Source organism: Sorex araneus, chromosome 3 (genome assembly GCF_027595985.1).
Source record: "Sorex araneus isolate mSorAra2 chromosome 3, mSorAra2.pri, whole genome shotgun sequence".
NCBI classification, from domain to species: Eukaryota; Metazoa; Chordata; class Mammalia; order Eulipotyphla; family Soricidae; genus Sorex; species Sorex araneus.
In genome coordinates, this window is record NC_073304.1 from 12,962,163 (window position 1) to 12,974,768 (window position 12,606).

The following is a 12,606-nucleotide window of genomic DNA, read 5'->3' on the forward strand; positions in this document are numbered from 1 at the left end:
AAGCCTTAGATGATTTCAATTTAGACTTGGGAGCTAAGAGTTGTCCATAAACAAAAAGATTTTTGTTAACAAGCATGCATTCCAATTTTGGTTCAAATCAAGACCTTCCCTAGAATGACTTGAAAACTGAAGCTCACTCATTAGTGTTTGCTAAACTCTCATTTTCAAATTCACTCTAGTGCCATACGTGCCTGTCAGCTTGGTATGTATGTATAAAAATGCTCATGCATCCCTAAAACAAGGTCTTCTGTGAGGGACTAGAAGCAAAGATAACTTTTTTTTTAACTAAGGCTAGGATCAGTCCTTAGTAGATTATACTATTATATTAGTAAATATATAATATGCAATGTATTATGTATTAGTATAGGGTTCAGGTTTGAATGAATGGAACTACATTTGCTTGCCATAGCATGGATTTTGGCATTGCCACTGAAATTAGAGAAGGCCTTGAGTTATTTGAACAATCCTATGTGATCATGGTCTTTTTCTTTTTTAAACTCAAGTGATCACAAGCTATACCATGACATTAAACATCATCAAAAAACAAATGAATCTGAATTTCCAAAAAGCATAGAAATGAAAGGAACTTTTCCAGAGTAGAAACACAACAAATATAAATAAAAACCAAATGCAATCTTTGCTTGGACCTTAGTTTTTAGCAAACTTTTGGTAGTGATTGAAAATTTCAAAATACAAAGCTGAGAGGAAAGCGAAAATAATCTCCAGTTTTGCCTCTTAAAAATTATCTGGGATTATGTTTTGGTGGTAACCCAGAGAGAGGGAATCACCTTAAACCCTGTTTCATAAGAAGCAGGATTATAGTTCTGTACAATTTTTGGTACAATGTTTGGCACAATGCCTCGTAGGAGCTTAAATAATGTTTTCTTAAAACTTAAAATAGCATGATGACTATAGGTAGTAACAGTATGGTGTATTTGAAAACAGCTAAGAAAGTAGATCTGTAGCGTTCTCACAAGAGAAAACAACTTATAGCCATATGTGGTCATGGATGTTAACAAGATTTAATGTGGCAAGAATTTCACATTAAATCATTATGCGGCACACCTATGTCTAGAACACTATTTGTCAATTACATCTCAACGTTTTTTTTTTTTCTCTAAATAGAGAAACATACAAAGCAAGAGGATGCAGTTCCTGGTTATAAAACACGTTCATCAACCTGATGCTTTAATTACAACCTCTTTGGAGTTCATCGTGTGTCTTCATTAATCCCCAATCAGAGGTCTGAGTCATCAAAATAAATCTGCAGGATTTACGCACACAGAGTTTGCTGTTGAGCAGTATGATATATGACACCGTCTGCCCTTTGGCTGCTGAGGTGTCTCCAGTTTTTTCCAAGCCAAGAGCAGAGCCCAGGATTAGAGCAACATATATTTAAGGGTGTGTTTTCCCAGATGCTAGTTGGGACACGAAGACAAACGCTGGCGTCATTTAGTGCTGAGGGCAGAGTGGAAACTCCATTTCTGGTAAGGAGGAAATCAAGTTAACTCGAATGCATAAACCTCGCAGCAGTACCCCTGAGTGGGTCACCCAGGGTGTGTGTGGGGACACACACATTAAATCATGGAAAGCATTCTGCTTTCGAGAACAGAACTCCGAGAGGTGTCTGGGGTTGGTGATGGTGGTGTCAGTGGGAAGATCTTGGAAGCAGGTTTATTTATTTATTTATTTATCTATTTATTTATTTATTTATTTATTTATTTATTTATTTATTTATTTATTTATTTATTTATTTATTTATTTCTTCTTTCTTTCCAAATCTCCTGGACTTGAGGGAGGAATGACGAAGCCCATGCGCAACCCTTCAAGGCAGATGAACGAATGCATCCCGATATTCCTGAATTCAAAATAGGCTCTAAGCAGATCTGTCCTCCTCCTCCTTCTCTTTGCCCAACCCGCGCTCAGCAGGATTCCCCGAGCTGCTTCATCACTGCCTGCGATTTGCTGTGCCCGAGACTCTTCCTGGATCACCCGGGAATCCGTGTCCAACTCTTTTCTAGCTGCGCAGCTCCGCGCCAGCCGCGCCGAGACCCCGCCAGCAGCCGGCGGCCCCGCTCCTGCGGCGGCACAGGCAGGTGCGGGGGAACCCGAGACATCAGCGCGCCCCAAAACTTGCTCGCGGGCCATTGACGCGGGTGCTCGGGCTTCCCCAGCCCTCCCACGCCGGGTTTTCCTTAAAGAGTTGCGACGACGGGGGCAGGTTCTGAAGTGCAGAGACCCGGGCGAGCGAGCGGCCGGCAGCAACGCCTCCCGCCGGGTCCCCGCCGAATGCGCCCGGGACGCGGCGGACGCTAGCCCCGCGCTGCCTGAGGCGCACGGCGTGTGCGGGGGCACTTGGGCACCACAATGCTTTGTTTTCCTGCCGCAGGAAGCCCAGGCGGGCTCTTGCCAGCCGACTTCACCCACCCGCAGCCCCAGTCATAGCCATGGAAGTTGCCGCGGCGCAGGGCAGGAGGGAACCGCTCGGCGCGGGGTCTCCTTTGGATGGTTCTGCTCTGCACGGACCACTTCTTTCTCCCTCTGCGGGGTAAGTGGACTCGACTCCGTGGGAAGAGCCGGGGGAGGGGGGAGCCCAAACAGATGCGAGGGGGATGCGGCAGTACAAAGGGCCCACGGGCCAAGTTGTTTTCCTTGGAGTGGGCATCCTTCTTTTCTCCCCGTGCCCCTCGCCCCCTCCCTACTTGGGGTACCCTCCCTCGCCGCTGGCAGTCCATTCCAAATGCACAGCTAAGCGTTGGGGCATGTTCTCAGGCATGTTAGGGGCGGGGCACTGGGAAATGAATTTTTAGTGGACCCCCCTGTCCCCCACCCCCTAAATAAAAAAAAAACCAAAAAATCAACAACAACCCAGCCACTTGCCTTAGCGCACATTCTAAGAATAAAGAGCCAAAGCATAGGCGAAAACCCTAGAGATTGCTTAGGTACCCGGTGAAAAAGGAAGAGAGCTGACCAGTGCCAACTTAGAACTCTCACTGGGAACTTTGGACCCCACATTCTGCTCCCTATCCCAATAAGTCTGGTCCCGCCCCTTCTAATAAACATCCTCTCCTCTCCCTCTCCCCAAGAATTTCCTCAGGGGAAGGTTGCTCAGGGGCTAGAATCACTTCAGGAGGGAAACACAAGGAATGCTCACCAACGTTCGCTGATTGATTGACAGACAAGGGTTGCATTTGCGCCCTAGGCATTTGCCTCAGGCAGGGCAAGATTCCCTAATGCAGACGCCAGGGCACCGGATGCCCCAATGCAGTCTGCTAAGGAGGGTCTGGAGTCTTAGATCTTCAAGAAGGTCCGTCCCCCCAGCCTCTCTCCCCATCTTTTCAGGACAAGATGCAGGGATCTAGAGACCAGGTGAGCCTTCTTGGGTATGGCCATTCTTTCTGTATGACTTTGGCACCCTGATCTTCTCACCTGTAAAATGAGGCCAGTTAGAGCTTCCTGTGGGCAGAGGAGATGCTTGGAGAGGAGAGGGGGCGGGTAAACGTCATTCTTGCCTCTCCACCCTCTCAGGCCACTTCTGCTGCAGGCAGCACCATTGCGTTAGACCTGGGCTGGAGCACCCCAGCTCAGGAGAGGGCTAGAGAGGCTGAGAGAGGACTTCCGAGGAGCTTTAGATGCAGCGCCCTTGGAGTTTGGGAAGAGAATTTTCACACCTTCTGCTGTCTCTGGGGTGCAGCTAGAGAAGCAGAAATCCCTGCCCTGCTTGTCTCATTTCCGTATCTCACCCACCCTCTAGGAGAGGGAAGGAGAGTAGAAATAAGAGTCCCTGAAAAGGGGGACTCCAAAGGGCCCTAGAAAGTCATGATGCCTGTCCCCCTCGCACCCCCCAGTCACATTGGGACCACTTTTCGCCTTGAATGGGTCTTCAGGAAACTCTGGGCTCCAGCCCCGGCAGCCTGAGGCGGGGACAAAGCACTGACCAACCCGTTCCCAGGCAGCGACAGACCTCCGGGATCTGCCCCGAGCTCAGAAAGCTGCATGCGACAGCGAGGGACAGAGGGCAGGGGAGACGTGCAACCTAGGGTGTAACCTAGGGTGGCACACACTCCGGAGTGCCCGCTCCTAGCCTCGTGGTGGCGCGAGGGGCAGGGGGAGGGCACAGCTCTCTCTTAGGACAATCCAGTCAGACTTCATGGCGCCAGCCAATAAGCCCCACGAAGGCGAAGCCCGTGTTGTTCTTTGTTACCTCGCAAGCACCCGGCCCCGTCAAGGCACCCAGGAAGGGTTCAAGTTCTATGTCCACTGGACGGTGAATTTCAGCAATTCACACTGTTCCCTTCCCATCCCATTTCCTGTCTGCACTTAAACAAGCGTTTCTTTAGCATATACTACGTGCCCGGAGGCCCTGTTGCTAGGGACCCGAAGTCATTTGTAAGCATCCTTCATATCGGTACTTGGGACGGCCCCATTTAAGACCGTCTCGGTACCACTTGTCTCCTCCAGAGACCGAGGACTCACGGTCGGTTCCGGTGTGGCTTCAGCCCCGGGCAGTGAGACCGAGGCGGGGTTGGGGGGTGGGTGGGTCGGGAAATGCACCAGGTTTTACCTCTTTTGCGTGATCCGACTCGAGGGGGTCCCCCCCCGGGGCTCCCCCCAACCCACACTGCCGCTACCCCGAGCTGTCAGCACTTGGCAACTCCGTTTCCCTCCCGGGCCGCGGCGCCTGGGTCTCGCCTCCCCACCCCCCCTCCCCGGCCTCCAAGCCGCGGCCCCAGCCGGGCTGCAGGTAGCTGGGGAAGGGACTGGGCTGCGCCTGGGGATGCTCGAGCTTCCCCGGGCGGGGAGAGCGCGGCCGACGCCGAGCGGCCCCAGAACAAAAGGCTCATGGCTGGCACCGACCTCCTCGGAGCGCGCCGGAGCCCGGGGTTCGGGGCGCGGGAGGGAGAACCGGGCGCCGGAGGGGACGGCCGCGGGAAAATGAAGTGAGGCAAGAAGAAGCGGGTGCTGGGGGCGCTGCGCCCGGCTGGGAGCAGGGACCCGGGCCGCCCCCCGAGGCAGAGCGGTCTGCAGCGGGGCCGCCGCGGGCCTTTCCCCGCCTCCTGCAGCCTCCCGGGCAGCCAAGCGTGTCTCCGGCAGCAACTCCGGCGGGCGCGCCGCGGCCGGCCGAGCCAGTAAGTCGCGGCGTCCCGGCCGCTCGCTCCCCGCCCCGGCCCCGCCGCCGCTCCCGCCGCCCCGCAGCGCCCCGCAGCGCCCCCGATCGCGCATCCCCGCCCCCCCGCCAGCCCACCCGCGCCGTGCGCCTCCACCCCGGCGCGCCCCCGAGCCCAGGCGCGGCGTCCGCGGCGCGCGCTCCCCGGGTGCCGCGCCACCCCCGCGTCCAATGGCTTTCGGGGGGTGGGCAGCGAGGGGCGTCGCCCGGGGGCCGAGGAGCCGCGGCCGGGGTGGGGCGTGTGCGCCCGAGCGCGCGCCCGGGCGGGTGTGCGAGCGTGTGTCTGCGTGCGTGTGTATGTGTGTGCGTGCGGGAGTGTGGGCGCACACGCCTCCGGGGGGCTCGAGTGACACTGCAGTGGGCTTCTCCCGCGCGCCGGCCCTTGGCTCAGCACCCGGCTTTGGCCAGGCAGCAGCTTGGCTCGCGGGGCTTGCCCGGCTCCCCTCTCCATCCACCCCTCGCCGCTCTTACTTTTCCTTCCACCCGAGGGGCTGCAGCCGACCACCTCCTCCATCGGTGCAAACACCCCAAGCCGTTTCCAGGTTTCTCCCGAGCCCACCTCTTTTTTTTTTCCACTTGTCTTTCTCGGGGGGTGCCTCCACGAGCCGCTCCAAGACTCCCCCCTCCCCCCACCCCGCGCTCCCCATCCCCATTCTTGGAAATTATTTTGTTGGACTGCTGTATACCAAGGAGTGTAAAGCTTGAGGACTTTAACAATTTTGATTCTTTCCATTTCCTCCCTTTCTGGGCAACGGAGCAATGAAATTTCCAATCGAGACTCCAAGAAAACAGGTGAACTGGGATCCTAAAGGTGGGTATTTCCGACTTTTGGCCGCCCGCGCCCAGCCTCCGCCGCGGCGTGCGCGCGCTTCCCTGAGTGCATGCACTCGGGCTCCCCGGCGGCGTGTGTCCTGAGGCTGGAAAATGCGCCTGGGAACCGCAGCGCGGGTGGGAAGAGGGCGGAGGCAGCGTGGGTTCCACACCCAGATAGTGGCAGTCATTATCACATAATCGTTGTCCCTCCTGGATTATTTCAAAATCTATTTAAAGATACACCAAGCCGGCTGTTGGGCTTGAAATCGCACCAAGTGTGGGTATTTGCTTTTGACTTTGTGTGTGTGTGTGTATGATGTGTGTGTGTATGTGTGTGTGCGCGCGCGCGAGTCTACGTGGGGTGTGTGTGTATATGTGTGTGTATGTGTGTCCTTTGTTTCTGGTGATCTTTGTCTCTCTGGCATATGGGTGGGGTGCCTCCCCCTGGCCCTGGAGCTGCGCCACCTGCCCAGCGTGTCCTCAGTGGGAAAGGTTTCCTGGCAGCAAGTGGGGCTTAGATCGGTTGTAACGGTCCCTGGGGGTGGCCCTTCTCGAAGGGATGCGGAATAATGGAACCCACGGGGCTTCCGAGTCTTCGCTCAATCTTATTACCAAGCTAGGCAGCTAGTTTGGCTCAGCGCTGGTGTAGAAGGGGGAGGGAAGGATGGTTTGTGGCAAGGGTGGGGCTGGAGAGGGGGCCGCAGGGTGTGGTTCCTAGGGACCTTTCTGAGCTCCTGGGGATGCGGGACAGTGTTCCTTGGCACAAAAGGGAGTGATTAAGAAAGACAGATGTGTGTGCCTGGCACTGACCACTGGGTCTGATTAGCATACAGATGCTGAGCTTCGTGGGAGTGATCAGAATAAGTTGAAACCAAGTGTCCAGTTTTGGCAGGACCTCTCTTAAGCGTTTCTCTTGGCCCTCTTAAGGACGGAGTGGGGATGGAAGAAGACTCAGTGTGTAGGAGGCTGGGAATTTGAGGAGCTTTATGTGTGCTTAGTGTTCTTGATAAGTGATCCTTTTCTCCAGACTGTAGATGCTACCTTGCTGTGACAAACTAGAAAGAGGTATTCGTCCGTGTTTATCTCTGTGACAAAAATACATAGAAAGTGGATCATCTGAAAGTGAATTTGGAAGCCAAGGCAAGCTTCACAAAAGAACCCCACAGGGCTCCCTGTCTGAGCTCCTTCAACATCCCAGAAAGAGGAAAAAACACTTGTTTGTTGAGTAAATGCCTTATGAATGGATTGACTTTTGAGGAGAGTATGAAGCAGCATTTCCTAATTTCAATGCTTTACATACCAGAGAGCTGGAAATGAGAACTTGTAGCTTTGCTCTTTAAATTCTCTGCAGAACATATTAGCAAATATCTACTCTTTAGGAAATATTGCCCCAGGTCCTGGAGGCAGAATAAGAAGAGTATAGACAAAAGTTCTGCCTTCTTGGGGTTTATAATGAGGTATAAAGACACAAATTAATTATTACACAGAAAATGCATAAGTACACATTGATGTATGTGAAGGAGAGCATCAAGGGTCTTAGTCAAATTTTTGGTAGACGAGATGGAAAAGGATGAAGGAGTAGTACAGCAGGTAGTTGGCTCTTGTACTAAGATCTGGAGGAAATGTAGGTATTGATTGAGTAGTGCAGAAGGAAATGTTGCAGAATCAAACAGCAAGTGCAAAGGCCCTGAAACAGAAGGAATATGTGTGTCTGAGGAACAGAAAGGAAGTTGTATGGCTAGAGCAGAAAGCAAGGAAACTTGTGCTTTGAGATGTGACTGGGTCTCTCTCTCTCTCTCTCTCTCTCTCTCTCTCTCTCTCTCTCTGTGTGTATGTTGGGGTGCATAGGGGTAGACTCCAAAGCTGTGTGTTATTGTAGGTAGGGCAGAATTGTGGAGTAAGGTAGGGATTGTCATCTTTATCTTTAGCACCAAGCAGAGAAGCCACAGGATCTGAACTTAGTATAAAAAAAAATGCTTTGTGGCTCCGGTGGATGCGAGGAACTGGATTGGATAGTGGCATGGACCAGAGTGAAGGCAGCGGGGATGGAGAACGTGGCTGGAGCAGGGAGCTAAGGAAGAAAGGAAATCTCAGGGCTTTGTGTGGACCAAGTGTGTAGGAGTAGGGGTTGGCAGGACTGGGATGGCTGCCAGGGCAGAGCCAGGCTTCAGGAAAAGCTCCTTTGGCTCAGTCCAGGACTTGTTGCGTGGGAGATGTCTGTGAGTCACCCAGGAAGTGCATCCTGTGGGCAGTCAGGTAAATAGTGGGCCTGGTCTGGGATGTTCCAGGAGCTCTGATGGGGAGCCCTGGAGGGCTCTTTTGTGAAACTTGCCTTTTAAATTTAAATTCATTTCCAGATGGTACCCATTCTATGTATTTTTGTCACTGCGATAAACACAGATGAATGCCACATTCTATTGCCGGTCACAGCAAGGGAGCATGCAGGTAGCATCAACAGTCCAAACTGGTGTTTAGAGTGAAAAAAAAATAAGTCAATAGAAAGAGCATTTACAGGACACTTAATACACAAGACAGCATGCCAGGTGCTTCATGTGTGTTCCTGCATACAGTTATTTGCCCAGTACTTACTGGTGGTGTAAGTGTTTTGTTTCTCATATAATCCTTGAATGTCTGAGCTGCCTTAGGATCAGATGCTCTGACTTTTGGCATGATTATTCTTGAGCATGGTGGGGGACCATAGTCTCTCACGGAGGACAGTGGGGATCAAGAGAGGTGTAAGTCATCCCTTCTTCAAACTCTGTGCCAAACCCTGTACAGTGACATACATATTAGTCACTTATATATTAGTCACATATATAAAAATTACATATAGTTTCTTTCATCTTCATAAACACCTTTTTATTTTTTGGGGTTTTAGGGCCACACCCGTCAGTGCTCAGGGCTAAGTCCTGGCTGAATTCAGGAATTACTCCAAGCAGTGCCTGGAGGACCATATGGGATGCTGGGAATCGAACCAGGGTAGGCCACATGCAAGGCAAGAGCCCTACCTGCCGTATTATTTCTCCCGCCCTTCATAGACATCTTCAGAGGAAGATGATGTCCTAATTTCTTTCTTAGGTTTTATGAACACATCTAGTGGTGCTCAGGGCTTACTCTTGCCTCTTCACTTAGAGATCACCCCTGGCAATGCTCAGGGGGTCATATGGGATTCCAGGGGTTGAACCCAGATCAGTTATATGGCAGGCAAGAGCCCTGCTTGCTGTACTATCACTTCTGCCTGTTATCCTAATTTTAAGGTGAGGCAACTGAAAAACAAAGCTGTTGAATAATTTTCCCGGGGTCACACAGCTAGTAGGTGGGTGGTGTTTTGTTTGTTTATATTTTGGTTTTTGGGTCACACAGGTAGTACTCGTAGCTCTGCGCTCAGGGCTCACTCCGCTCAGGGGACTGTATGTGGTATGGGAATGGCCACATGCAAGTACCTCACACTCTGTGCTATCTCTTTGGCCTAGGGTGATGGTTTTGGATCAGATTACAGATTCTTAAACATTCTTCTACTCTCTCTCTTAAGTTATTTAGGATTTCTGGGTGTTGCCTGGAGAAGCTCTCTGAGGTAAGACTGCAAAAGAAAAGAGAGAGAGAGAGAGAGGGAGGGAGAGAGAGAGTGAAAGAGAGAGGGAGGGAGGGAGGGAGGGAGGGAGAGAAAGGGTGGAAAGAGAGAGAGGGAGAGAGATGAGGGAGAGAGAGAGGGTAGGGGGAAAGGAATCAGAGGCAGAGAGAGAAAAGTACGGAAATTAATCTACCTTTTCCATTCATTCCTTTCTTCATGAACCATCTTCCAAATGGCATTTCCTCTTTGTCCTCTGGTGGGCCAGTTACCATGGACAGAATTGGGGTCTGCTCTTTGGAGAGTTTTGGTTCCCATAATCCATGTTGAACAAAGATGAAGGAAACGTAGCATCATAATGGATAAACAGAGGGACAAGCTACGCCATACTTTAGGACCAGGGGATTAGAAACACGAACCTTCAGGGAGCGGTGCTTACAGATTGTGCAACTTATAATGATAATGTTTTGCCTAGCGCCCTATTACCTAATGATTTCATAGCACAGAGTGAAGGTAGTTTGAGAAGAAACTGGGTTCAATGGCAGTTGAGTAAATTTAACAGGGCACTGTCAAGAGGTTTAGGGGTCAAAAGCAGACTAAAAGGCAGCATGTTATTCCCTGAGCGCTGGCCTTCCTCCATACTTGTCAGGTCAAGTATTCTAGCAAGTAGGGGTGCTGCTTGTGTAGGGTCTATTTAGGAGAATACTTCAGTATTCAGCAAAATACTGGGTATTCAATAGAATACTCAGTAAATACTTGTCACCAAGTACTTGCTTTCCTAACCAGACTTTCACCCATTTAAAGTTACTAGACTCACTTGTTGATGATTTTATGATGAAAATTGGGTTGGCTTGCTGTTTTATGTATGCTAAGGATTTTAAAAATCAATAAGATCTGCAAACAATGCGCTCACACCCCGAGGCATGCAGATCAATATAGCAATATATAAAATTGCTGGACTTGGGGGCAAAGGATTAGTTTCTAGAATGAGCCATTGCAATAATTATTGGTGTGACTTTGTGCTGCTGGTTTTAGCCTCTTTGAGCTCCACTTTCTTCCCCTGTGGACAGGGGCCATTGACAAGGCCTCTTGGCCTTATCCCCTTAATCCCCACTTGCATCCTTCTTTATCCCACATCTGTCCTTTGGGTTCCTTGACTTCTTTTGGATTCCCCAAGTGGATCAGACTTCCTGTCGCAGCACCTTTGCACTTGCCACTTCCCTCTGCTTATTGTTTGCATGATGGGCTCCTTTCTCACTCCAAATAGTCCCTGGCTAGCATCCTTGTCCCACCTGAAGACGTTTCCTCCTATTCCCCCAGGCCTGCTACTCTGGATGGCATCACCTGTTCAAGTGTCTTCCCCGCACTTGTCATGATAAGATCTGTAACCCCTGTAGTTGCAAGTCACACTGTTGTCAGTCTCTCTCTCTCAGTGAGAAAGCATGTTTTCTGTCTGGTCATTGTCCAAACTTCAGTGCTGGTGGAAGTGCCTGGCTCATAGCGGATACTCAGTAACGCTTTGCAGAATGAATGGAAGAATGGATGGGTTAGAGAGGAACTCTAAGATGGAGATTCTGGGGTTCCTTCAAGCCATAATGCAAGTACAGATAAGGAGATAGAAACATCCTAAAGAATGGGCTGCCAGAAAGGACATCCAGTTTTTATCAGGCTTATAAAAACTTAAAAATTTATCCCAGTTTTTCTCAGGCTCCCAGATCCTAAAGCCTTTAACAGCAATCTCTCCTTCTGTTCTCCCCCTTACCAGGCCTGAAAAGGCTAAATGAAGGTTTCGTGGGGGCGGCTCAGTGAGCGGATGCAGCCTGACACAGCTGCGATGGGTGTCCAATTAATAATTTGGCTTCTGTTAACCATGGCTGTTTGGCTTCTTTTTAGGTATTTTAATCTAGTTACTAGAGAGGCAAGGCTACAGAGCTGGTGCTGGATTGATTTTTTTTTAAATAAAAAAAATTAGGGGTCATACCTGGAGATTCTCAGGAGTTACTTCTGGCTGTGTAGTTATTTCTGGAGATGCTCAGGGATGCTGGGGATGGAACCTGGGTTGACTACATGCAAGGCAAGTGCCTTAGTTGCTCTACTATCAGTCTAGCCCAAGAGATTTTTTTTAAAGGCTGTGTCTCCTTTGGACTGGAGCGATAGCACAGCGGTAGGGCATTTGCCTTGCACGTGACTGACCCGGGTTTGATTCCTCTGTCCCTCTTGGAGAGCCTGGCAAAGCTACCGAGAGTATCCCACCTGCACGGCAGAGCCTGGCAAGCTACCTGTGGTGTATTCAATATGCCAAAAACAGTAACAACAAGTCTCACAATGGAGAAGTTACTGGTGCAAATTGATGAACAATGGAACCAGTGCTACAGTGTCTCCTCTAGTGAAAAATTCTAGACACGCCTAGAATGTTTGTGAGTAGTACCTTTCAGCTTATAGAACATTTTATGAATTATTTTTTTTTACAATTTTTTTTTACGAATTATTTTACGAATTACTCTTTTTTTCCCTTGTTGAATTTGTCTATATTGGAATCATAGAGTTACTGATGGGAATAGAAAAAAGAGTGACTTTATGACATGTGTGTATGGGGGTTGTTGGCTGAAGGCTGCAAAGAGGCAGATTTGGGGTCAACTCAGGTTTTTTGATGCTAATATCAGGGGTAATCGCCGTCATTCTTTCCCACCCATCCAGAGTCTTTGTCCATTCCACTTTCCCAATCTTTCTTATGCAACGTGAATTCAGAGGCTTCCCTGAGAAATGTGAGTTCAGAGGGTTTCGGAGGCAGAAGGCTCTGGACCGGACCTTGCAGCCGTAGCTGATGGCTCTTCCCACAGAGCACCGGCATCCCTCGATCCATGAGTTCACGTCGCAGAGCCTTGCTTTTGTAGCTAATGTTAATCGAAGCTGAGATCTCCCTAGAAGAATCACACAAAGACAAGTTGTGATGCAATAAGCAAAGGGTCTTTATTGGCTAGCTCAAGCGAGGGTCCAAGTCTCATCCAACGCAGTGGAGTCTTGACAAGGACCCTGACTCCAAATCACAAGCAGTTTA

At 50.2% G+C, this 12,606-nt stretch overlaps 1 protein-coding gene across 3 annotated transcripts in view; it reads left to right on the top strand.

Annotated features, from left to right (window-relative positions):
- The first annotated feature begins 1,864 nt into the window (after positions 1-1,864).
- KCNK10 (potassium two pore domain channel subfamily K member 10) overlaps positions 1,865-12,606 on the top strand; it is a 173,788-nt gene continuing 163,046 nt past the window's right edge. Inside the window, exon 1 of one of the 3 annotated variants that reach the window (XM_055132987.1) lies at positions 1,865-2,548. In XM_055132987.1, the coding sequence (XP_054988962.1) occupies positions 2,506-2,548 (43 nt within the window). In that variant the 5' untranslated portion in view covers positions 1,865-2,505. Of the gene's footprint in view, positions 2,549-4,756; positions 5,130-5,842; positions 5,979-12,606 lie in introns of those variants that run through there. The other 2 variants (XM_055132989.1, XM_004610244.2) reach the window with 2 other exon arrangements.